This window comes from Vigna umbellata, chromosome 3 (assembly GCF_029865625.1).
Source record: "Vigna umbellata cultivar VRB3 chromosome 3, Vumbellata_1.0, whole genome shotgun sequence".
NCBI classification, from domain to species: Eukaryota; Viridiplantae; Streptophyta; class Magnoliopsida; order Fabales; family Fabaceae; genus Vigna; species Vigna umbellata.
This window is the reverse complement of record NC_142167.1, coordinates 22290222-22315334: the sequence shown is the minus strand read 5'-3', so window position 1 is coordinate 22315334 and position 25113 is coordinate 22290222. Positions and strand designations below refer to the sequence as shown.

At 32.4% G+C, this 25113-nt stretch overlaps 4 protein-coding genes across 5 annotated transcripts; 1 reads left to right on the top strand and 3 right to left on the bottom strand.

Annotated features, from left to right (window-relative positions):
- On the bottom strand, positions 1-3409 carry LOC124835680 (putative disease resistance RPP13-like protein 3). 2 transcript variants are annotated; one of them, XM_047310650.2, is made up of 2 exons: positions 1118-3385; positions 1-928 (listed from the first exon to the last, which is right to left on the bottom strand). In XM_047310650.2, the coding sequence occupies exons 1-2, from the start codon at positions 3258-3260 to the stop codon at positions 438-440; spliced, it is 2634 nt and encodes an 877-aa protein (XP_047166606.2). In that variant the 5' UTR covers positions 3261-3385; the 3' UTR covers positions 1-437. The 2 variants fall into 2 exon arrangements, with proteins under 2 accessions (XP_047166606.2, XP_087964386.1); XM_088108260.1 differs by having other exon boundaries at positions 1-3409.
- A 3284-nt stretch (positions 3410-6693) lies between these two features.
- LOC124835688 (disease resistance protein RPP13-like) lies at positions 6694-9957 on the bottom strand. The gene has a single exon (XM_047310659.2). It carries the CDS (start codon positions 9634-9636, stop codon positions 6775-6777), a length of 2862 nt encoding a protein of 953 aa, XP_047166615.2. The 5' UTR covers positions 9637-9957; the 3' UTR covers positions 6694-6774.
- Positions 9958-16128: 6171 nt separating this feature from the next.
- UBP24 (ubiquitin-specific protease 24) lies at positions 16129-21292 on the top strand. The gene is made up of 7 exons (XM_047310670.2): positions 16129-16502; positions 16922-17566; positions 17753-17940; positions 18492-18739; positions 19016-19158; positions 20050-20226; positions 20759-21292. The coding sequence occupies exons 2-7, from the start codon at positions 16922-16924 to the stop codon at positions 20945-20947; spliced, it is 1590 nt and encodes a 529-aa protein (XP_047166626.1). The 5' UTR covers positions 16129-16502; the 3' UTR covers positions 20948-21292.
- Positions 21293-23235: 1943 nt separating this feature from the next.
- On the bottom strand, positions 23236-25113 carry LOC124835712 (Transducin/WD40 repeat-like superfamily protein). Its single transcript, XM_047310688.2, has one exon. It carries the CDS (start codon positions 24916-24918, stop codon positions 23656-23658), a length of 1263 nt encoding a protein of 420 aa, XP_047166644.2. The 5' UTR covers positions 24919-25113; the 3' UTR covers positions 23236-23655.

Below are 25113 nucleotides of genomic sequence, written 5' to 3'. Positions count from 1 at the left end.
AAATAAAAATCAAAATATTATTAATATTTCATATTACATTTTTTTACTCTATATAAAATACATCCATAAAAAAAGTAACCAACTATCTAGTATAATAAATCTCACACTTTTAGTAACAATTTATGCTACATTATTTAAGTTTAATTATTTTTTTAATAAATTTAAATATTTTTAATTGAATTTTCATTATACTCTTTTATGTTGATTAAATAAAATGTTTATATTTAGCCTCTTCATCTTGTTTATTTTTTTCTATCCAGTCACCTTCCTTATTTTTTTTATATGTTAAAAAAATATAAGGTTTGACAATTAATTAGAAATAACATTGTTGTTATAGTAAAACAATAAATATTTTTAATAAAAAATTTGTTAAACTACTAAATTATCATATTTCTTAATAATGTTTACAAGATAAATAATATTATTGATGTAGATAATCACGACTGGGATATGAATTGGATAAAATCTTCTGCTGCCTTATACATAAAAAATGAGATATGTCGTTTGGAATAAATGTCATCATTCCAAGGTGAAAAATCTCCTATAACGACTTGAACTCCATTATTTGTTTCCAAAATTCTTAAGATATGAGTCGTTTGTTTTGAAGGAGAGTCCGTTATATGCACTTTTCTCAATCGATTCAAAGAACATAATTCATTTGGAAGATTATCTAATGATTGACAATCATGGATAATCACATTTTGAAGCCTCCGCAATGCACCATTGCCTAATTCCCACTTTCGAAGTTTCAAATATTCCATTTGCAACACTTCCAGCTGCGGGAAACTGCCACTGACACAATTAAGGTCAATGGAATCTTCCGACTTAAGTGGATTTCCTAAAAGTCTCAAAAATTTGAGTTTGGAGTGATTTGCGAGACTATTCATCCCCTCATCAGTAATGCACTTAATCCATGACAACGTTAACTCTGTAATGTTTGGGGGAAATATGACTTCAGAGGTTAGAAGGTCCAAAACATTATCAATGATTAAGATAGTTAGACAACTTAATTGTCCTAGGTTTTGAACCAGTTTTTGGGACTTGGAATCTAACAAAATCACCAATTTATTCAAATGCATTAATTGTTGTAGGTTCTGCAATAAATTGGGAAATTTACCTTCATAACCATGATCCTCCACATCCAACCCCATACTCTTAATATTGGGGAATATTCCTTTCCCTATTAGCGACGTTGCTTGCACATTGAGTATAAGGGGAGAGATGGTTTGAAGATTCCACATCTTCTCATATGAGGATGGTGAACATCTTCCTCGCAACTTGATAGGTCCTTGTGTATTCAAATGCCTTAAATATTTGAGTTTCCACAATTGAATAGGGAAAGAAATTGGAACGTCATACCTCCAAATACCCAGATCTATGGTTTGTAGATTCCAAAGGTTGAGTATTGAATCTGGAACAAATTTAGCATGCTTTGAGTCTATTCTCAAGTACCTTAAGTGGATGAAATTCCCTAAATTGGAAGGGATCTTTTGACACCTGTTAGGTCCAAACTCTAACACTCGAACCAATTTGAAGTTGTCCAAAAGCCATTCCCACTCTCTCCTACGAACATGATAACGTGGCCCACAGAAAAACAAGGAACGAATGCATGAGTGATCATTATCGCTTGAAGAAATGTAGTGACCCATGTCACTATGAATGGACAGTCTGCGAGGTTTGGTAAGGATTAAAATGTTATTGTCTGTGCAAACTTCAAACATTTTACCATCTTTGCTCTCTGCTATGCAAAGATCTCGTAGAAGATCATGGACCTGACATGTCTTCAAACCTCCATTAAAATTTACTCTTGTTACCTGGATCAAACTGCGATCGATGAGCTCGTACAAGTAGTCTTCCGCAACATCATCTGGGTCTCTATTTCCTGTATCTTGTATATAGCCCTCTGCAACCCATTTTTGCAATAATGGAATAACAGGTATTTCAAAGTCTTCAGGGAATAACCCAAGATAGAGAAAACATGGTTTTAGTCTCCTTGGCAAGTTGTCGTAGCTAAGCTTGAGAACTATATCCTTCACTTGGGTCTCATCTCTAGTTAGATACCAATTAACATGACCTACCACTTTAGACCATTCTCTATGTGACTTTTCCTTCTTGGCTAGCAGCCCTCCTAAAACAATGATGGAGAGCGGCAAACCACGACAACTTTGAACCATTTGCTTTCCCAGAGGCTCCAAATCAGAAGGATAGTCTTCACCCCTAAACACTTTCCTGCAAAACAACTCCCAACTTTCTTCTTCACTCAAGAATTGAAGATAGTGAGGAACATCATCACCAGCATGCAAGGCCACCTCTTTCAAACGACTAGTGATCAATATTCTGCTGCCTCTGTTGTTGTCTGGAAAAGCATCTTGCACCTCATCCCAATCCCGCCCTTTCCACAAGTCATCTATCACCACAAGATACCTTTTCCTTTCCAAGCAGTTCCACACATGTTTCTTCAGCTCCTCCTCATTCAGGCTGTTAACGTCTTTGGCGCTTTTCTTAACTTTCTTGTTGCCTCTGCGCTGTTGTTCAAACTTTGGCATCGAATTCTTAAGAAGGCCAAGCAAAAGCTCATCAACTCTACACTCGTTTGAGACATAAACCCATGCACGACAATCGAAGTGGTTCTTCACCTGGTTGCTATTATAGACCTTTCGGGCGAGGGTGGTCTTCCCCAATCCCCCCATGCCAACAATAGAGACAACTTTACGATTTGAACCACCTTCCTCGAGTCGCTTGACGACATCCGTGGAGTCCTGGACAAAGCCAACCACATCTTCTTCCTCCACGTCTTTTCTTAGCTTGTGCAACGATTGCAACCTTTCCTTCTCCTCCGCCTCTTCTGATTCAGATTGATTATTGGTTTCTTTGAAAGCATCATATTTGTCCTTGTTGTCGCGTATCTCGTTGAGAGTGGTTTTGATCTTGTCTATTTTTTTGGCTACGTGGTGGATCAACCTTGCTTGACCAAAGCCATGGAGCATCCTCCCCAGAATGGTTCTCCTCTTGTGAATGGAAACTTTGGCTACGAATGTGTCGATGACATCCTCGGCTAAGTGGGCCACATCTCTGATTTGGTTGAATACAGTATGTTCTATTCCCTTCTTTCTCTTTGTGGTATTGAGGAGGTCTTTGATCATTTGAAGTTCGTACTGGAGAGACTGGACTCTGTCCTCCACGCCATACAGTAAGTTAGCTTCGCGTGAGGCAAGCTGGGCTAAGTGATCTAAAACAAAGGAAACTACACTCTCTGCCATTACAGTGGAGACGTGCGTGTAGATTTTGATGTGTGATTGGATATTGTGTTTGTGGATGGTGATGGAAGAAGATTTAGTAAGGCACCAGAAAAAGAAAAATACAGTGTAGCTTGCAATCTCATAGAAAAGAGTATCGAAAAATGTATAATATGAAAAGTGGCTGCAATAAAGAATTTATAAAGACTTAGGTTAAAGGGTTCTGGTTTTATTGGTCCATTGACTTTGCGTCAACCAAGACTACTTTTGAAGTAAACCTTCCACTTGAGTGCATAATCTGAGTAGCGTGGCACCTTCCTGCTATGTGCATTGCACCTTCTTCCTATTTTCCTTACGATATTTACATTAATAACAGAACAACATTTTCAAATCGCTAACAAGAACCTTTGTCTTATATACTTTAAATAGACGTTGCCGTGCTGCTTGGATCAAATTGATTAAATGTATATCCTCACAATTTCACATCACTCATATTGAAAATAAGATAGAAAAACTTATTAATATACTAAATATGTTAATTAGTTTATTTTGGTTAATTTGTAAGATAAACTAAATTCATTCAAAGCTGAACGAAAAAAACGGGTATACTCAATTGAAATTTAAAAATAATAAATTTTCTATAGAAAGTATTATGGTATTCTATGAATATTTTTAATTGTCAAAAAATCTTATAATACTCCAGACCATATTGAGTTTTTAGACATTTTTCTTTAAATATAACAACGTCATGAAATGATATATAGACACAATTATATTCAACACGTTAAAAATGTAACAATATTACAAACCTACGTGAAAAACAAAAATGAAAGGAAATTTCTTGGAGAATATATTTTTGTTTTGAATAAGAGAGTGTTGAGTTAGTGGTAGAATTCTTTTACTAAATGCTTACATGGAAATAATTTTGAAGTTTAATATATATATATATATATATATATATATATATATATATATATATATATATATATATATATATATATATATATATATATAAATTAAATTTTGTAAAAGAAAAACAATTATAATTTTTAGTATATAATATAGTGCTTTTAGTACAAGCATTTTTATTTATTAAATATGAGGATGAAATTTTATATTTAAAATCGTCAGTCAACAAATATCACATTTTTTAATTGTTTAGATATAAAAATATATAAACGAGAAAATGATAATAAACGAACGACTATTGTAGAGTTTCATATATTCAAATAAATGAATGTAAGAGACGAATAAGATCCGAATCCTAAGAAACAAAATTTATTTACTTGGACAATGAATTCACGTAAACAAATATAAAAAATGAGTTTTTCTTATGAGATACACATATTGACGATTATGAGCTTTAACTAAGGTAATGTATTGTAATCTTAACTTTTTACGTTGTAGTTTAACCAGACATAAATTTATATTTGATGTGATATTTATTGCCATAAATTTGTTAAATATTATATTAATCAACGTAAACTTTAGAATTTAAAAAAAAAAACGTTCATTTTGACTTAAATACAAAATCTCTGATTAAAAAATTAAGAAAGCTATATCAATTCAGATATTCTATTTATGTTAAAATAATAATAATTTATTTAATAAATGACTTAAACAATAATAAATCTAACTATCCCTATTTATATATATAAAAAAATTACCAACATCATATATCATCTTTTATTATAAATTGTCAATCATTCTTTCTTCAACATTTTCTTCTGTATAATTTAAATTTTTAATATTTGATTGTATGGTATTCATATTGTGTAACTTTTAATAATATCAAAAATAAATAAATAAACAATCACGTGTTTTTTCGAGTTTTTAACACATTTATTTCAAACAATAAACACGATAGGTATTTTGTAGGAAGATTTAGAAAGATACAATAATATTAATGAGACATGAACTTAATCCAATTAAGGAATTAACATCATCTTTAACAAAAAAAAAATTCTAACAAAAAAAGATTATACTTAATGTATGTCTATTAATAAACTATGAAATGTAATTTTTTTTTAAATGTCTAACAAGTCAATTCAAACTTAGCATCAAATGATTAATGTTTAACCATTTTTACTAAATTCCAAATGAAAACTAAGATTTGCCCAATATGTGCATCACGCTTTTTACTAAATCTCGAATGAAAACTAAAATTTGCTCAATGTCTGCATAAATACGATATTTATTTTATTTAGCAAAATAAATACAAACCAACAATTAACCAATTTTATACTTAGGTAAATTTAGTCTACACATATAAATGATTATTTAGAAATAAAAACAAAATCACATGCAAACTTTTCTAATTTTGTATAAAATAATGGTCATACAAATAGAAAACATATTAACAAATATTTTTGAAGTGAAAAGAAATTTTGTAGGTCTATGAAAATTTGAGGATGCAAAATATATCAAATATACTAAAATTAAAAATAAAAACTTTTATTTTATATACTAATTTATGCATATGTAAAAGATATTTAGGATATCCTCGACTCCCTTCAAACATAAGACTGGTGTTGTTTTTTGTAATTCTAGAGATTCTAGAGACAAAATTGACAACAGCCCCTGTTCCTTTAACCATCAAAGGCCTAAATGATGTTAGTCTGCCTTAGGTATGTCGTTAATTGACTTTTGTCCCACAAAGCTCCGACATTAAAGGCTTAAAGGACGTCGGCCTCTAGCTTGTTTGACGTTATAGGCTTTTTAAAATTTCCCAAGTGCAACGCGAGCCTCATTTCGTTGAACTGTTGCTTCGTAGTTTCTTCGGAGACCCAACGTTCATCAACCATGGCACCCGCGAACATAGTAAGAAAAGGGGATACACAATTTCTATTATGAACGAGACATAAACATATTTTTGTCTTTTATGTTTGTTATCTTAATCAAATACATCATAACTTAGGTACAATGCGTGATGATTTATTCATCTTCAGTATAATGAAGAATTATACAATTTGTACATGATATAGAAAGTAAGTATTATACAAACATATGAAATCCAAGAAATATAGATGAATAAATTAATAATCATTTAAAAAACATAATGTTAGTGTAGAAAATTTTGAAATAATTTATTTATATGATTTTCTTATTAAATCAGTCTTATTCACATAGAGTTATACATAATACACTATTTATAATTCATTTTAAGATCTATTGACAATATTAAAACAAGTAACAAATTAATTCAATAATTCATATTTAAGTTAAATGATGAATTAACAAATATTTTTATTAAGCCTTTATAAAAAACTAATTATATTTGTAACAGTATATTTATATGTATTAGCTTGATGAAATGTTAGATATTATTAAATATTATTAGGTACTACGATATTATAGTATATATCATATCATTTAGATTAATAATGCAATGAGCTCATATATTTTTTTTTATGATTTTTTATAATAAATACATTAAATATGAGTATTTTCCACAAGCTATTCAAAATTCTGTCTTTTATTTCAACAAATAAAATACATTCACAAAATAAATAACAAACTATTTTCTACAATAAATCTCTTAGATTTCACTAATATATTCAAAAGTATTGGAATCCATCGAATCAATACTATCCAACCGAGATTGAAATCGAGGTTGATAATCCTCTGTGACGAGTTGAACCCCATTCTTCATTTCCAAATTCCTCAGCGTGTGAGCCATTTCTTTTGAAGGTTTCATCACCTGCACTTTTCTCAAGCCACTCAATGACCAAAGTTCATTTGGGAGATCATCTAACCTTTCACAATGGTTAATCGTCACACTCTGAAGCCTCGACATTGCACCATTGTCTAGTTTCCACTTTTGAAGTGTCAAATTTTCCATTTCAATCACTTCCAATTGCGAGAAGCCGCCTCCGACACAATTCAAGTCAAAGGATTCCCGAGACCAGGTTACATCTCCCAAAAGTCTCAATTTTTTTAGTTTGGTGTGATTTCCCAAACCATTTATCCCCTCATCACTAATGCAGTCAATCTCCGACAACGTTAACTCTGTAACGGTTGGAGGGAATGTGAGTTCACAGGTTAAAAGGTCGAAAGCATTCTCAATGGTTAAAATAGTTAGGCAATTGAATTGTCCTAAGCTTTGTAACACTTCTTGCGGCTTGAAACCATTGTTCCTTTTCAGACTCTCATCGGTCAATTTCTTTACACTTTCATCATCTCTATCTCGGAGGACAATTACTAACTTGTTCAAATAACTTAATTGTTGTAAGCTCTGCAACAATTTGGGTAATTCAGCTTCGCATTCTGAAGTCACTCTCAATCCTAACCTCTTAACATTGGGGAATGTTCCTCTTTTTATCAAAGACATTGCTTGGCTATTGAGTACCAGGGAAGATATAGTTTGAGCATTCCACATCTTCTCATATGATCCTGAACAACTCCCTCCCAGCTTGATAGGTCGTGGCGTATTCAAATGCCTTAAATGTCTCAGTTTCCATATTTTGGCAGGGAAAGAAATTGGAACGTTACCCCTCGGAGGACTTAGGTCTATGGTTTGTAAATTCCAAAGCTTAAGTATTGAATCTGGAACAAACCTAACATACGCTATGTCTATTCTCAGATACTTTAAATGGATAAAATTCCCTACATTGGAAGGGATCTTATCAGAGCCGTTTAGTCCAAACTCCAACACTCGAACCAATTTTAAGTTTTTAAAAATCCATTTCCAGTCCCTCCCGCGAATATAGTAATGTGAGCCAAAGAAGAACAAGGAACGAACACATGAATGATCATTATTGCTTAAAGAAATGTAGTGATCCGTCTTACCGTGAATTGACAGCCTGCGTGGTTTTGATGAAATTAGAATATTATGGTCTGTGCAAACTTCAAAAACTTTGTCCTCTTTGCTTTCTAATATGCAAAGATCTCGAAGAAGATCATGAACCTGACACGTCTCCACACCTGCATTAGTCTCCACTCTTACTACCTGGACCAAACTACGATCAATGAGCTCATACAAGTAGTCTTCCGCAACGTCATCTGGGTCTCTGTTTCCTGTATTTTGTATAAAACCTTCTGCAACCCATTTTTGCAATAATGGTGTAACAGGTATTTCAAAGTCTTCTGGAAATAACCCAAGATAGAGAAAACATGGTTTTAATCTCCTTGGCAAATTGTCATAGCTGAGTTTGAGAACTATATCCTTCACTTGGGTCTCGTCTTGAGTGAGATACCAATTAACATGACCCACCACTTTAGACCATTCTTTATGTGACTTTTCCTTGTTGGCTAGCAACCCTGCTAAGACAATGATGGAGAGCGGCAAACCACGACAACTTCGAACCATCTGCTTCCCCAAAGGCTCCAAATCAGAAGGGTAGTCTTCACCCCTAAACACTTTCCTGCGAAACAGCTCCCAACTTTCTTCTTCATTCAGGAATTGAAGATAGTGAGGAACATCATGGCCAGCATGCAAGGCCACCTCTTTCAAACGACTAGTGATCAATATTCTGCTGCCTCTGTTGTTGTCCGGAAAAGCATCTAGCACCTCGTCCCAATCTTGCTTTTTCCACAGGTCATCTACCACCACAAGATACTTTTTCCACTCCAAGCAGTTTCGCACCAATTTCTTCAGTTCCTCCTCACTAAGGTCGTTAATGTCTCCTGCGCTTTTCTTACCTCTTTTGTTGCCTCTAGGTTGTTGCTGTTCAAAATTTGGCATCAAATGCTTAAAAAGGCCAATCAAAAGATCCTTAACTCTGCACTCGTTTGAGACATAAACCCACGCACGACAATCGAAGTGGTTCATCACCTGGCTGCTATTATAGACCTTTCGGGCAAGGGTGGTCTTTCCCAATCCCCCCATGCCAACAATAGAGACAGCTTTACGATTTGAACCACCTTCCAGGAGTAGGTTGATGACATCCTTGGAGTCATGGATAAAGCCAACTACATCTTCTTCCTCCACATTTCTTCTTAGGTTGTGCAGTGATTGCGCCCTTTTCTCCTCCTCCGCCTCTAGATCTGCTGCGGATTGATTGTTGGTTTCTTTGAAAGCATCATATTTGTCCTTGTTGTCGCGTATGTCGTTGAGAGTGGCTTTGATCGTGTCTATTTTTTCGGCTACGTGGTGGAGCAACCTTAATTGGCCAAAGCCACGGAGCATCCTCCCCAGAATGGTTCTTCTCTTGTAAATTGCAACTTTGGCTACGAATGTATCGATGACATCCTCAGCTACGTGGGCCACATCTCTGATTTGATTCAATACAGTATGTTCCATTCCCTTCTTTCTCTTTGTGGTATTGAGGAGGTCTTTGATCATTTGAAGTTCGTTCTGGAGGGACTGGACCCTGTCCTCCACGCCATACAGCAAGTTAGCTTCGCGTGCCACAAGCTGGGCTAAATGATCTAAAACAAAGGTAACTACACTCTCTTCCATTACAGCAGAGACGTGTGTGTAGATTTCGATCTGTGCTTGAATACTGGGTTTGTGGTTGGTGATGGAGATTTACTAAGGCACCAGAAAAAGCAATGGAGTGTAGCTTGCAATCGCATAGAAAAGAATATCCAAATGTATACCATGAAAAGTGGCTCCAATAATAAAAAATTTATAAAGACTTGGGTTCAAAGATTCTGGCTTTATTTAAATTTTTGCATTGACTCGTCAACCATGGCTACTTTGAAATTGAACCTTTCCAGTGAGTAGCTTGGCACCTTCCTGCTATGTGGTGCATTGCACCTTCTTGAATATTTGTAATTATGACAGTACAACTGTGTTCTGTTTTGTCGTTATTACATGTGATAGAATAATATGTGTAAGAGATTGATTTGTTTTTTCGGCATTCTGTGGGTAGTTAGTCTGTAGCAACATGTTGTATATCAACTTGATCGTCCCAAGGTATTCAAATTGGGTAGACAGCGCTCCAACCTTTGTTTATATGCTTTAAACACAACTTATTAGATCAAATTGACTAACTATATATCCTAACACTCTCATCAGTAATATCTTATATCGACAAATAAAATAGAAGAACTTATTAATATACTAAATATGTTAATTTATTTTGGTTAGGCGATAGAATGTAGCTTGCAATCGCATTCAAAAGAATATATATATATATATATATATATATATATATATATATATATATATATATATATATATATGTATATATATTAACTCTCGTCAATAATATTGAAAAAAAAAATAGAAGAACTCATTAATATACTAAATATATTTTAATTTATTTATTTTGGTTAGTAAGGTCAAACTAAATTCATTATAAGGTTTAAACGAAAAATAAAGGGTATACCCATTTGAAATTTAAAAATAATAAATTTTCTACAAAAAGTATTATGGTATTCTATTAATAAGTTTAATTGTAAAAAAAAACTTGTAATATTCAATCAATACTGTATAGATTATTTTAACAATGTATTAAAATCAGATGATAGTTAAATGGAATTTTAAAACAAAGTGAAAAAAGTCACTCAATATTGAAAATCGTACAATTTTTAATGAATTATTTTTTGTTTATTGAATTTTTTTATAAAATTTTTATTAATTTTATTATACGTATAATTGTCATTCTATAAAACAGTTCCATTTATATACTCATTCAAACTTTTTCTCGATTTCAACTCTAATAATAGTAGAACACAATGTTAAATCAACATGTTTCTCTTTTAAGTTATTGAATTTTAGACATTTTCCTTTAAATATAATGACGACATGATTGTATTTAAGTAACATGATATAGACACAATTATAATCATAAAGTTGAAAATGTAACACTAACAAATGATATGAAAAATAAAAATGGAATTAATTTTTTAATAAGAATACTTTTTTTTTATTTAAATAAGAGAGTGTTGAAACACGTTAGAATTGTTTTATTGAATATTTACATGAAAATAATTTTGAAGTTGATATATAACATATGTATATATAAATTAAATTTTATAAAAGGAAAACAATTATAATTCATGTCGGATATGATGCTAGTCGACGCAAATTTTGGAATTTTAAAAAGAAATTGGTTCATTTTGACTTAAATTTAAAAAAGGTAGAAAAACAACGTTATACCAAACTAGATATTCTATTTATGTTGAAATAATATCTATTTCAATTAAATTTACCTAAACAATGAAACAAAATTAATTATGCCCAAAAGAATATAGTTTGTCCATGTTTTATTTGCTGCAAATCATCTTGAAATAAGGTAATCCATCTTGAAAGACTTAAACTATTTAATTCATGTTATTATACACCACAAATAAAAATAAACATAACTAAATGTTAATTGAATTATCACTGTTCAGAAATCATTAATATTTGTAGGATTAAGAGTACCATCCAATAAATAATGTAATTAGTTAAATTCTACTGTATATTATATCAAAAACATTTTTTTAAATATTAGTATTGACAAGTACCGTAATAGCTTACAATATGATTATTTATTTCTTTACCATTACTAGCATCAATCTTCACTGAGTTTATTAAAATTTCAGTCGTATTTTTTATTGTTCTTAAAAGGATGTGAAATGTGCATCATGCTAAATTGTGCGTGGAATAAAACTAAATGGTTTGAATTAAAAATTACACCAAATTTAAAGTTGCACTTAATTAATGTAGATGTATTAACAAAGTATTGAAAAATAAATAAAACTGTTTAATCACCCAATTCAAGACTTGATACTTAAATTATTAATAGCTAACTATTTTTACTAAATCTTAAACAAAAATTAAGATTCGTGCATGATTACACTATTTCTTTAAAAAAATTAGCAAAAGAAATACAAACCACAAATGAACCAAATTTTATATTTAGGTAAATTTAATATAAACATCAATACTTATTTAGAAATAAAAAAAATCATATAAATTTTTAAATTTAATATAAAATAATGTTTATACAAATATATGACATAACAATAAGGGATCGATTTTTAAAAAATATTTTATACAAACATTTTTTTTAGATGTATAAAATTTTGAGGATGTCAAATATATAAAATATGTTAAAACTGAAAAGAAATATCTTTTTTATATATTAATTTCTATGTATGCAAAATAAAGAGGGTCCTAGGCTCATTGGTTGATGAGAACACTAGATGAAGACGAAGTTGTTGGAGTGCTATTTAGGGAGCGTCGTCGTTTGAGGGGAGACAAACTTTCTAGTTTGTTTGCATGGTTAATATAAGTGTCGTTTTCTCTGTTATATTAAGGTTAGTTTTTGGAAATATTTAATATAATTTAATAGAAATAAATTATTCTATTTTTACTCATATTTTTATGAACTATTAATTTTATAAATAAATATTTTTATGGATGAACAATTTTTTTTTATTATATTTATTTTATTTTAATTGAAATTATTACTTTTTACTATTTTATTTTAACTAACTTTATTATTATTTAATTTTTTTGATATAAATACAATTTATTTTTTTGAGAAAAATACACAACAAACAAAATAACTCATAAAAATATTTTCAGTCTTTTGTTTTGTTTTATATTATCTTTTAAGACATTAATATTTATAAGATTCAAAAATCATTTCATGCACTTGATCGATTACATATTGTTTTTTCATGTGTAATACAAGTGTTTTCTCTTTTGGGACATTGTTATTTCTATTCAAATTCTTTCTAATCTTCTTTTTCATTTAAAATGTTATCTTACATATTGTTTGCTATAAAAATTGTTTTGTTTGATGATTTTTTTTCTTTTTTTATTTGTATATCTGTCTTGTTATTATTAAATATTTTACTTTCTAACACCCAAAGGACCATTAATAATATTATACATTTGAAACACCACCACACAAAAATATCTTACAAATAGAAGAATGTTTTCTTTTTAAATCACCATAGTAATGATATAATAACAAAAACCGAAATATAACATGTAAATGTTCGGTACTTACCCTCAAAGGCGAAAAAAGGAAGCACAATGGGAAGGATGGCAACAATCAAGATCAACAAAAACTACACAGACCACAATAATTGCAACTAAAGCAACAACAACATTGATAAATGAGACGAAGAATACAATAATAAGCAAAACGAAAAAGTAAAATATAAATTAGATAAGAAATAACTTTTTTTTAGTTAAATCATGTTTACCAACAAATTACCAACAACAAAAAATTCATAAGTAAAGTAATCATTAGTAAAGTTTATCAACAAATAGAAAAATTTATCGATAATTATCGACAACAACAAATCTATCAATAAATATTTATTGATAATTATTGACAAATTTTAGTCATCATTAACTTCCTTCATTAAAATATGTGATCGGTCTCCTTCTTCTTTTTCATTCATTTTTTCTTTCTCTTCTTTCATCTTTTTTTTTACCTCCTTGCAAGGTTGTTGTAGTTATCGCGCCATTATTATCACCTCCAACTCATCCTCATCAACCTTGTTCTTTTTTGTTTCTCTTCTCTTTCCCTTTTTTTCTTCCTTTACCTCATTCTATAACTCTGATAATCATCGTGCCTTTGTGTCACCAGTATGTATCAACTTGACTTCGCTTCACTGTCGTGCCTCTACATTGATAACACACCATAGAGCCTCCACCTCCTCGTCCTCCCTATTTTCCTCCTCATCATCATATTCTTCTTCTTCTCACCCACATCTCTTTAATATACAAAAAATCTCATTAGATTGGACAAGAAATATTTGTAGTCCAAATGTTTAACAAATTTAGCAATAGAAAAATAACGTCAATAATTATAATGATAAGTTATCGATAAAAATATGTAGTAGTATTAAAATTTATAATCTATCGATAGATCTTTCCAACAAATATTACTGATAAATTTGTTATCAATGAAAATATTCATTGATAAAGTATATTATGAAATTCGTCAAAAAAATTTGTTGATAAATCTAAATTTATCAATGACTTTATTATAAATAATTATTTGATAATTAACACAATTATTTTCACTATATATTAAAATACCATCTTTTCCTTTCTTCGGATGATTCCGGATCAAGTTGGACACGGTTAATGCCTATTTGCTACTAGATCTGCAACAAAAAAATTCACCTACTACCCGCTCACCCGCACGAAGACCCATTTAAAACATACTTGCAGATATTTTAAAATTCGAGGGTACCTACAAATATTTAAAAAATTATTTTATAAATTTTTAGAACAAAATTTAAATAAAATTACAAAAAAAATATAATACAATATAATATAAATTAAAATTTGATTTTAATTACATTTTTTCTAATAAAATATAAATTAATTTTAATTTTAATTAAATTTAATTCAATAAAATATAAATTAATTCTTTTTTTTGGATAGCTGCGAGTGGATAGTATAATACCCGCATCCGATCGATTTATAAGTGGATATTAAAAAATTCGCTACGTGCAAGTAATAAATACTTGTAGATACCCACTATTTATCACATATTTTATCTACAAATACTTATATATATATATATATATATATATTTGTCTACTTAAAATGTACCAACTGAAAAATAGACATACGCGTTAGCAAACCCATATATATATATATATATATATATATATATATATATATATATATATATATAATAAATTTTTACGTCCATTGTAACTTGTAAACATAGATATTTACTTATTCACTAGTAAATAAAACTGAAGTAAAGTTGACCCATTAGTTTCTTTTGACTTTCTTCGTAATTTTAACAAAGACGGTAAGAAGATGCTTAGTTGCAATGATAAAACTTGTATAGTCTTTGCTAAGCTTTCAAAGGAAATCAAAGATTGTTTCCTTTTCAACTTCCAATAAATTATTTTAAAAAATTGACTACAAATACGGATAAAATATTATTTTTATTATTATAGTATCTGTTACTATTAATATTTAAAATTTCAATTCTTATCTCTTTTAATATATCATCTTCAATAATAACTTAAGAAATGATTTTTCAATTTTTTTATTAAATAAATCCGAAATCCATCATCATTCATTAAACCCTGTTTTTGCACACCATTGTTATTCTTTATATTTGTTTTTGTATTAGAAATGGTAGAATTTTTGCCATAATTTATTTTGTACATTGAATATTATGTTTCCTCATCAAACTCAGTATCTAAGAAGGACGAATATAAACGATGATATCTAAAAAGAAACACAACCTTTGTAGTTTTTTTTTTAATTCAACTCTAAACTGCAATAATTATTTTATTTAGTTAAAAATGTATATTAACAAACAAATATTATTAACCGTTTATATATATATATATATATATATATATATATATATATATATATATATATATATATATATTTAAAAAGTATCAAATACTCCAATCCAAAATAGTTTTTGTCTTGCGTGTTTTATTTTTCTCCGTGGTTTAACAAATACTATGATTTTTCCATATTTTGGCAATTGATATTTCTCTCACTTAGCAATAAAAGAAAATACGAATATATCTATTATAAAAATGTATCGATTAAAATCTATCACTTAGCAATAAAAAAAATACGAATATATCTATTATAAAAATGTATCGATTAAAATCTAGCCATCAAATATATTTGAACTGTATTTTATCTAATTGGATTTGATAATATTTTTTAAAGAATAGTCTATCATTTAATCTTTTTAAGTCAGAACTGGTATTATAAAAAGATAATGGTAAGACTTTCTGAGAGATAAACCGGAGACAGAATCAATTTTCTGGTGTGCTTTTGGTTTTGACGTTTGCAAAGCTTTCTGCTTTTGGACGTGAAAATCAGCGTAACAGAGACAGGTATTTTTTTACATTTAAGTGAAACGTATCAGTATATATAGTATTCGTAGGGTATACGTATACTCCAAAATAATACTTCCAAAGAGGCTATAAGTGGAAAAGTGCGTTTTGGTTTTGAATTTATTTAAAATCACAAATATCACCGTTCTTTAAGGCAAGAAGAAGGGTCACAGTAGCGTTTTTACTTAACCCATTCCAATTCAATTTCCTTCGGTAACCCTAACCTAACCCTAAACCAAAAATTCAGAGGCTTTCTGTTTTGTGTCTGTCGATGCTCCGCGTTGGTGCTGCCAAGGCTCAATCGGAGAGGAGGGTTCCTTTGTTAAATGCTCTCTCTCTTCTCTCTCTGTTCTCCCTTTTCCCTTTTCATGTCTTCAATCACCGCATCTGCCTTTGCTCCTTCAGGGTCTCCAAAAACCCTACTTTTTGATTTTCATCCCAACCCTTTTCCTCTTTTCCATTCTCTTCCTTTGATAATCAATTTCAGCCTTTTGGGTTTCCAACTTCCTTCTCCTCACCAACACGAGTGATTCTAAGGTGCGATTTCGCCACGCTAATTCTCAATTTCGTCCTTTTCTGCCTCTCGTTTCTGAATTGAAATTTTGTCATTCTTTACTGTTCTTTAGTTCGACTTGTCTTTGATCTCCGTTGTCAGTCGCTTCTGTGAATTGAGGGTTTTAGTGTTTCTGATGATAGTACGATAATTGATTGATTTTTCTATTACGAATCTTATTTAGTATAATGCCATGTTTTGTTTGCCCGTCTTCTTTTTTACCTGCTTCGCTGGAGTATTTGTTGGGAGTTTGCTACTTATTGATTGACTGTTTTATCCGGTTGTTCGATTGTTTTGTGCCATACACACGCATACATGTATAAAACCTTTTTTATGAATTTATTATTTGTTGAAATTTTAATGCATTTTTTCTTTGTTGGATTTGTGCGCCTTTTTTTCGCAGATGCTACTATTTGGGTCATTTACTGAAGATGAAACCCGATCACTGCTGTCAAAGCAGTCTTCTGGGAAAAATGCAAAGTCTGTGGAGAAGAATCAGCTGCAGTTTGGATCTCTGAATTCTGTTACTGTTGAGTCAAACAACCTGCAAAACTCATCAAAGGCATCAGTTAGTGCTCCGCCCTCTGATTCTCAGAAATGTAATGGAGTGAAAAATGATAATGATAGTTCATCTGAAGTTCCAGGAGCAACTAAAGAGAATGGCAGCATTACCAATTTCTCCCCTAGCCCCACGATTACGAGTAGTGTGAATGAAGTTGAAGAGAAAAATGCAAATTCTTTTACATTACTTGATGAAGATGGTCCATCAGACGAGTTTTCAAATTTGAGTCTAGATGCTTCCGAGACTGAAAACTTGAAGAATGTACATAAAACTGGCAATGGTGATCATTCTTCATTAAAGTTCTCCTATCGAGAACCCGCTAAGGCACCTAACGGGCATGCTGTTCTGCCTGTTAAAGACATACTGCCTCGAGGCCTTATCAACTCCGGGAATCTTTGCTTTCTTAATGCAACCGTGCAGGCCCTGTTGTCATGCTCACCTTTTGTTCATCTTTTACAGCAATTAAGAACTCGAAACCTTCCTAAGGTTAGTCTGTGTGCTGCTGCGTGTCAACTAATGCTGCCATCTACAGATTTTAGCTTAACTTATAGACGACATTATATCATTAAATGAATACAGACCTAACAGCTGTATTATACATTTTTATTTCCCTTATGATAGTAAAGTAATGATCTGACATTATTGCACGATTATTGATCTGTATTATATCAGGTTGGATATCCTACATTGACAGCATTTGCTGAGTTCATAATCCAATTTGATATGCCAAGCAACACTAACATAAACAAGCAAGATACGGATATGTTTGAGTCTGGAAGGCCATTTTGCCCTGTTATGTTTGAAAGTGTTCTAAAAAATTTTACTCCAGATGTGCCAAATAGCATTTCAGGAAGACCAAGGTTGGTGATAATTCGTTATTTTTTTTTTCTGTTTTTATGTTACTTTCCTAATCACCCCCTCCCAAACAAAAAAAATCTAAATAATATTCTTCCATAACCAGATCTTTAGTTGTACCATTGTGTTTTTCACTAACAATGCCGCATGTACTTGCCCATGTCACGAATCCATGCTAGTTGGTTTATTTTTAACCAGTAATCAATTGTTAAAAACATAATCTCATTGTCAAAAAATAATTTATCAATGGTCATTCATGTTTATAATCTTTGCCAGACATGTTATTGACTTGTTTAGTATTATTGCACATGTATAGATATAATCTTCATTTTCTTTCTTTCTCCATCCTCTTTTGGTACTCTTCAAATTTGCTTCCACTTGTATTCCTCATTTAAACAATTTTAATTGTGAACCAAAATCTATCTCGGATTTTCTGGACCCATCCAGAAAGTTATTTGGTAATTTGAAAATGTGCTGCATAGGTGTCATGTTGGAAATGGTAATATAAATATACAAATTTGAAATATAATAATCAGTATCAACATGTCACTTTCAGGCAGGAAGATGCTCAGGAATTTCTGAGCTTTGTAATGGATCAAATGCATGATGAATTACTGAAGCTTGAAGGACAATCTTCAAGTCTTAATGGCACTCAATTTTCTCTTGTTTCTTCTGTGGAAGATGATGAATGGGAAACAGTGGGGCCGAAGAATAAATCTGCTGTTACAAGGACTCAAAGCCTTCGCCCATCAGAATTAAGTAGTATTTTTGGAGGAGAGCTTAAAAGTTTGGTGAGAGCTAAAGGTACAAAACTTAACTTTATTATACGGTGTTAGTGAAGGAATTTGCTTTTGTTTTAACTGTAAAGATCATTAAGATTTTGTCGAATTTCATCTGGTCAGTCTGTTGCTTCATGCTGAGTAATTGTAATTCTGGGAATTTTACTTTTTGTTCTTGCCAAAATTCACCTTACCTTTTATTGTTGATATTAAAACTTGAAAGAAGAAATGGAAATGTAAATGTAAATGAAGTATCTAAAAGCCAATGTGGCCATGTCATGATTTATTTTTTGTCATTTAGGAAATAAGTCGGCCTTTGTTCAACCATATCTCTTACTCCATCTTGACATCTATCCTGACACCGTACACACTATCGAGGATGCACTACGCTTGTTTTCTGCATCAGAAACTCTTGAAGGGTACCGGGTATCACCCACTGCAAAGGTATTTAACCCTTTTAATATATTATCTTTCACATTTGACATACAATGTTCATGCAGATAATGTTTTTATGCAATTGGACTATGATACATTGGTACTAAAATACTCCTAAATAGTTGCCATTATATTTTAGTACTACTGGTACCTGTGGGGTACTCTGCTACACATTCAATACTCACTCATTACACAAGTATAAATCAGTCCATTCTTAACAAGTTTTGATGCTGTGTTATTTGCTTTGATACTAAATGACACAAATTGTTGCTTCACTTGAATCACTCCCTTCAAAACTTGTGCCCTTAAACGTGTTTAGGGACTTTATAGTTATAACATTGGGAACTATGTATGCGTACAATGATTTTAATGGAGTTTATAGCTTTAGAAACTCATTTGTACTCTATATTATGTGTGGAACTGTATGTTCTTTGAGTATGAATCCTTAGGTTCTTTCTTTTGCTGACTTTCTCCATTTTGTATTTGTTTAACTCTCATTGCAAACTATATTTTATATGTTTTTTTACCCAACCTCTTCAATGATTTGTTGGTATCAAAACAACAATCTACTTGCACATCAGTACCCCTAATGTCACTCTTACCCATATCGATGTAAAACAGTGGAACATGAACATCAACTGCTTTCAAAATTCTAAAACTCAGGTTGTTTAATGGAGTAGGACAAGAAACTAATGTCGGAATTTTAGCTATTTGCTGCCTTTCATGGTCTTCATGTCTACTCCATTGGCAATTCTGGCAGCATGTCTTTTTTGTCATTAATTCAACTATTCTGACATTCAATCTGTCTTAACTTGGCTTTTTATAGTGGTAGCCTTTCGTTGCAATAGAGGATATGCTTTGTACTACTGCAATTAAAATATCCATTTAAATTTCTTTCAGGCTGGTGTGGTGACTGCAAGAAAATCTGTACAAATAGTGACGCTTCCTAAAATAATGATATTTCACCTGATGCGTTTTGGTTACGGAAGCCAGGGAAGCATCAAGTTGCATAAGGCCGTGCAGTTTCCTCTTGAGTTGGTATTGAGTCGTGATTTGCTTGTTTCACCATCTACTAAGGTGACGTAATGTCTTTATATTCTAGCCTCTCTGTTTCGGATGTATATGTGTGATCATGTTGATAAACCATGGCCTCTCTTTTTGGTTACTAGAATGCAGCTACTTTATTGTCGATGTACTGATCTTTTTGTTTTGGAGATTGTTCTGTGAAGGGTTTTGCACAATAAATTTGTTTATATTACCTCAAATATTACTACTTTTTTCGAATTCACTTTTATTCCATCAATTCATGGAATCTCTCTTCTAAAAACATGGATAGATAGCTAAGTTTCTGATACATTATTCTTACCTTAAACAACTTGCTATCACACTAATTTCAACAAAAATCAGGCATTCTGCTGCTGATTTTAAGTGAATGTTTCTACTCAGTATCTTAAGAAAATAAAACTTGCGAATGTAAGAAGATATTTGAGTACCTTTATGATAACTGATACTTTAATCTTCCACTGCACCCTCAGAATAATTTCTGGAGTATTATTGAATGTTGATTGGAAGAGGGCACTGTGGCTGAGTGTTTTTTATGCTTCTGCAGGGTCGAAAGTATGAACTTGTTGCTACAATTACTCACCATGGAAGGGAGCCTTCGAAGGGGCACTACACAGCTGATGCCCAATACCCTAATGGTCGGTGGCTACGATTTGATGATGCATCTGTCTATGCTATTGGAACAAATAAGGTGCTGCATGATCAAGCCTATGTCCTTTTCTACAGACAGCTGTGAAAGTATTCATGTTGTGTCAAATATCTACTCCCTTCCTGCACGTGACACAAAAAACACTACTCCCCCTATAAAAAAGGATTGCCAGTTGATTAGTATGGGGAGAATGTGGGTGATTATTTATTAGCTGGTCAATGTCCTTTGCTCAGGGCTCAGTTTGCTAAAATGTCATAAATGGTTGATCCAATTCAGTGTGTGAGAAGAGTAATTGTTGTAACATTTTTTTTATGTTATCTTAAACTAGAAAAGTTTTGTAGTCCTAGTTTAGGACATGAACATGTATTTATGGTAACATCCAGTAAAGGTTTATAAGAATGTGCTAAATATTAAGAATTAATTGACTTGGAAGAGGATTGGATCTAAAGTTATTAAGCCTTTAGTTTGATGCGTTTCTCGTTTATTGAGTGTTAAATATTGCAGCTTCTTTTATGATTTAATGATTCTTTAGATCTCTTCGATTCCAGAAGCCATGTTAAAATTTTCGGACTTCAATTGTCTAAAACCGGTGGAAAATTCAAAGAACAATCGATCACGGTCTAACCATATTGGTTGCCAGTTGTTTTAGACAGAAGCATGGTTTCTCTAACATTTGATTTTACTGTAATAAATTTTTTGTTGTTTTGCTGTTTATTTTCCGCTTGATGCTACTCAAATTTCATGCCGTATTTTGCCGAGAACGATATACAAGTAAATTGCTCGCTTCTTCCTCATTTTTTAATTAAGAATTAAAGTGGGTTCTTCCCCATGAACGAAGGAAGTAAGAAAATATCCCAAGCGACATTCTTTCATGTTTTTTCGCTCCATGTTTGGGGTTAATCGACTTTGAAGTTCTAGTTGAAACATGTTAATGATTTTCTCTCATTTAATAAAGAAATCTTATTTTAATTCTTTAAGTGCAGTTGAAAAAGTCCAACCCAACCAACATTTAAAATTGTTACTTTTGAATTAGCTTCTTGCTTTAGATTTTTTTAAATGACTGACTTCAAAATTTGTCCGCAGGTTGGCTGCGCCTGCATTACTTTCAAGTTTTATACTCGTTGCTTAAATTGATTGCTTCATTTCTTTCACATGGCTCGCAGACTTGCTTCTTCCTAATCCTTAAAAAGCAAAGGTTGTTGGTACAAATTAGAGGAAACATCTTTTGAATATATTAAGCATAACAAACATCATATGGGTATTCTCTTGTACATGGATAAAATATACTGCTTTTTATGTCTGGTCCAACCCCAGCCAACTAAATATTGCTTCGGGAGAGAAAGAAATTAGGTTGTCTGGCTTCCTGGCTAGTGAATGGTGGCTTTTTTAACAATTTAAAGCAATGAATTGCCTGGTTTTAAGATTTTTCGTGGTCCAACCAGATACACATCGCTGCTTTTACTTTCTTTGTACCAAATGGACGGTGGAAGAGCATAAAGGACACTCTAAATTAGGCACAAGGACCTCTCCCTAGTTAAAGTCAAAGTCTTCAGAATATCACACTTAGATTACTTCTCAAACGAAATTGTGGAATATTTTGTAGTATCTAGGAACTTATACTAGTATTATTACCATTGAAAAATAAACCATCTGAGTAAATTGCGTATCTATATTTCAAAGAGTCAGAAAACTGCAAATAGTTTATTTCAAGACTGCTGTTGGTTTTTCATTTCATCCTCGTTTACCCCTTTTCTTATTTATGCCGGTTGCTGGTTTCCATGAAGGAATATCACTCGTTTAAGAAGCATTCTTTTCTATCAGGTAGTTGTTTTGAATACTGACCATGATCTACAAACAGAAAATCAGATATAGATACTTTTAACCACTCGTTTCCTACTATTTCACACAATCAATATATTTTAGTTCCAACACTAGTTTCTATAATTTTAAATAATGTAAGCTAAAATAAATCAAGAAGTGTATTGTGAAGACTATAAAATATAAATACGTATTCTGCACTATATTCTTGTTCTGATCTCATTTGCCTCCTCCAACAAAATAAGAAGCATAATGAGTAATCTGATTCAGATATCATAGATCCTGAGATATGATTCCTTGACTCAGATAACATAATTGTTTGTCCCGAGAATCTTTTTTCCTTTTCTATTCTTAATCCATAGTTGTTTGTTTGGTGGTGGTGGTTGTATTTGTATTGGCTGCTGAAGAGCTCATAAGATATTTGGATGCATTAATCTCTGTAAGGTGCGCATCATTGTAACAAAGTGCAATGTTCTGCTGTCCTTTTCCTAGAGCTAATTACTAACAAAAAAGTTATGTCTATTTAGAGCTTCGAATGGATGCAGCATTCATCATGCTACTAACAAAAGAAAATAATTTATTTCCATTGATTGAATCCTTTATAGGCATAGTTACAATTGTATACAAATATAAAGGTAAAATTTAAGAAAAGAAAGAAAACTATAACCACACCACTCTGCTATGTCCCCTAATTTCTTCAACAAAACAATAAAAAACAAACCACCCTAACGTTCTACAATCAGCTCAGAAAAAATATATGAAATTGACACCAATGGCAAACCGAAAAGAAAAACAGCACCTCCAAGAACCAATCAAAATCTTCAGAGTTCCCCTTCTCTTAGCTGCTTTAGTCTAAAGTAACTCTTTCATTTCAGTCTATATGCAACCTAAAACAAATTCAAAGGAGAAAATGAATCAAGAAGGAAGCACTTCTGACACTGTTAAAATAGATCGTGTGCTTCATCACTCATGTTCCTTTATGCTAGCATGGACTTATTCTCTGTGCCAAATTGTGTAGAGCTATTATCCTCTACTTCTGCATCATTATACCTTGGAACCCACCAAACTCTCACACTTCTGTCAAGGCTTCCGCTGTACAATAAAAAACCACCACCAATCCTACTAGATGATGAAGCTTGCAAACACTTCACAGGCCCTTCATGGCCATTTATGACACCAACTTTACAAAGCTTACCAAAAGCCTCTCTTCTCCAAATCCCTATGCTTTTATCTGCTGATCCACTGCACAAAAACTCCCCCATCAGACACATGCACAACACAGCCATCTCATGTGCCTTGGTCTCAGAAACCAGCTTCCAACTCTCAAAACTTCCACTCCCCTCCCACCCCATCACAAACCCATCGGATCCTCCTCCATAAACCCATTTCCCATCCTCAGAAACAACAATAGAATTGAACGAAACATCCTTATGACCCTCCAAAACCCCCTTCAAGCAATGCTCCCCCTTTCCCTCTTTTCTCCCCCAAGCTTTAATCTTTCCATCAGCAGAAGCAGAATACACCACCCCTTTACACGCCACCAGCCCATTGATTGCATCATCATGAGCCTTAATCGACTCCAAACACTTCAAATCCGAGAGCTTCCACACCTTCAGAGTCTTATCCCACGAACCAGAATAAATCAACCCGTTATAAACCGTCAAGCAAGAAATGCTATCCGCATGCTCAATCCACAAACGCTTGTGGTGCCTCCGGGTTTGGACATAGTTGCTCTGCTTCATGAACTTCCCCAGATAGTCCTTTGTCGTGGGAAGAGAATCGACAAACTTGAACACGTTCTCCGAGCTTCTTGACACCTTCCAAACTCTGATCCTGCTATCTTGATGTGCGGTGAAAACCTTGTTGCCAACCGTTGCAAGTGCTTTCACCGACCCCTCTCCTTGTCCGAACTTTGCAAAGACCCTCAAGTCCGGTTGCTGCCAGACTATGATATCCTTACCCTGAGAGGCACTCAGGATGAACTCACCGCACAGGGCCAAGCATGAAACGGAACCCACGTGTCCGGAGAGAACAGCGAGCGATCGGTGAGAATTGAAGAAGGCAGAAACAACGATGGGTATGCGTTGGGAACAAAAGGGGCTGTCATCGTTCTCGCTGCTGATGCTGCTGCTGCTGCTGCTACTGCTACAGCTGGTTGATGTTGAAGTTGGGTTTGTCCAAAGTTTGGATTTTGAATTCATTGGAGCGGAAAGATGAGTTTGGGGAAGGAGCGTATTCATTGCAGCAAATATAACGGGTGACAGAGAAGGAGCGTTGTGATGAAAACAAAACAGAGGAATTATAGAAAGAATGAAAGAGAGAGAGAGAGAAACAGAGAGAGACAGAGAGTGGTTCCTTGTTGATGAGGGAAATGTTTTGTTAAGGTTTGAGGTTAATAATTGTGTTGTGTTGTGTTGTGTTAACGGCTACATTGA

Coding starts and splice junctions, on each gene's coding strand:
- LOC124835680 (XM_088108260.1), bottom strand. CDS start 3,260: ATGGCAGAGAGTGTAGTTTCCTTTGTTTTAGATCACTTAGCCCAGCTT.
- LOC124835688 (XM_047310659.2), bottom strand. CDS start 9,636: ATGGAAGAGAGTGTAGTTACCTTTGTTTTAGATCATTTAGCCCAGCTT.
- LOC124835712 (XM_047310688.2), bottom strand. CDS start 24,918: ATGAATACGCTCCTTCCCCAAACTCATCTTTCCGCTCCAATGAATTCA.
- UBP24 (XM_047310670.2), top strand. CDS start 16,922: ATGCTACTATTTGGGTCATTTACTGAAGATGAAACCCGATCACTGCTG. Junction 18,740..19,015: donor AAGTTTGGTGAGAGCTAAAG/GTACAAAACTTA, acceptor TTTGTCATTTAG/GAAATAAGTCGGCCTTTGTT. Junction 20,227..20,758: donor TTGTTTCACCATCTACTAAG/GTGACGTAATGT, acceptor ATGCTTCTGCAG/GGTCGAAAGTATGAACTTGT.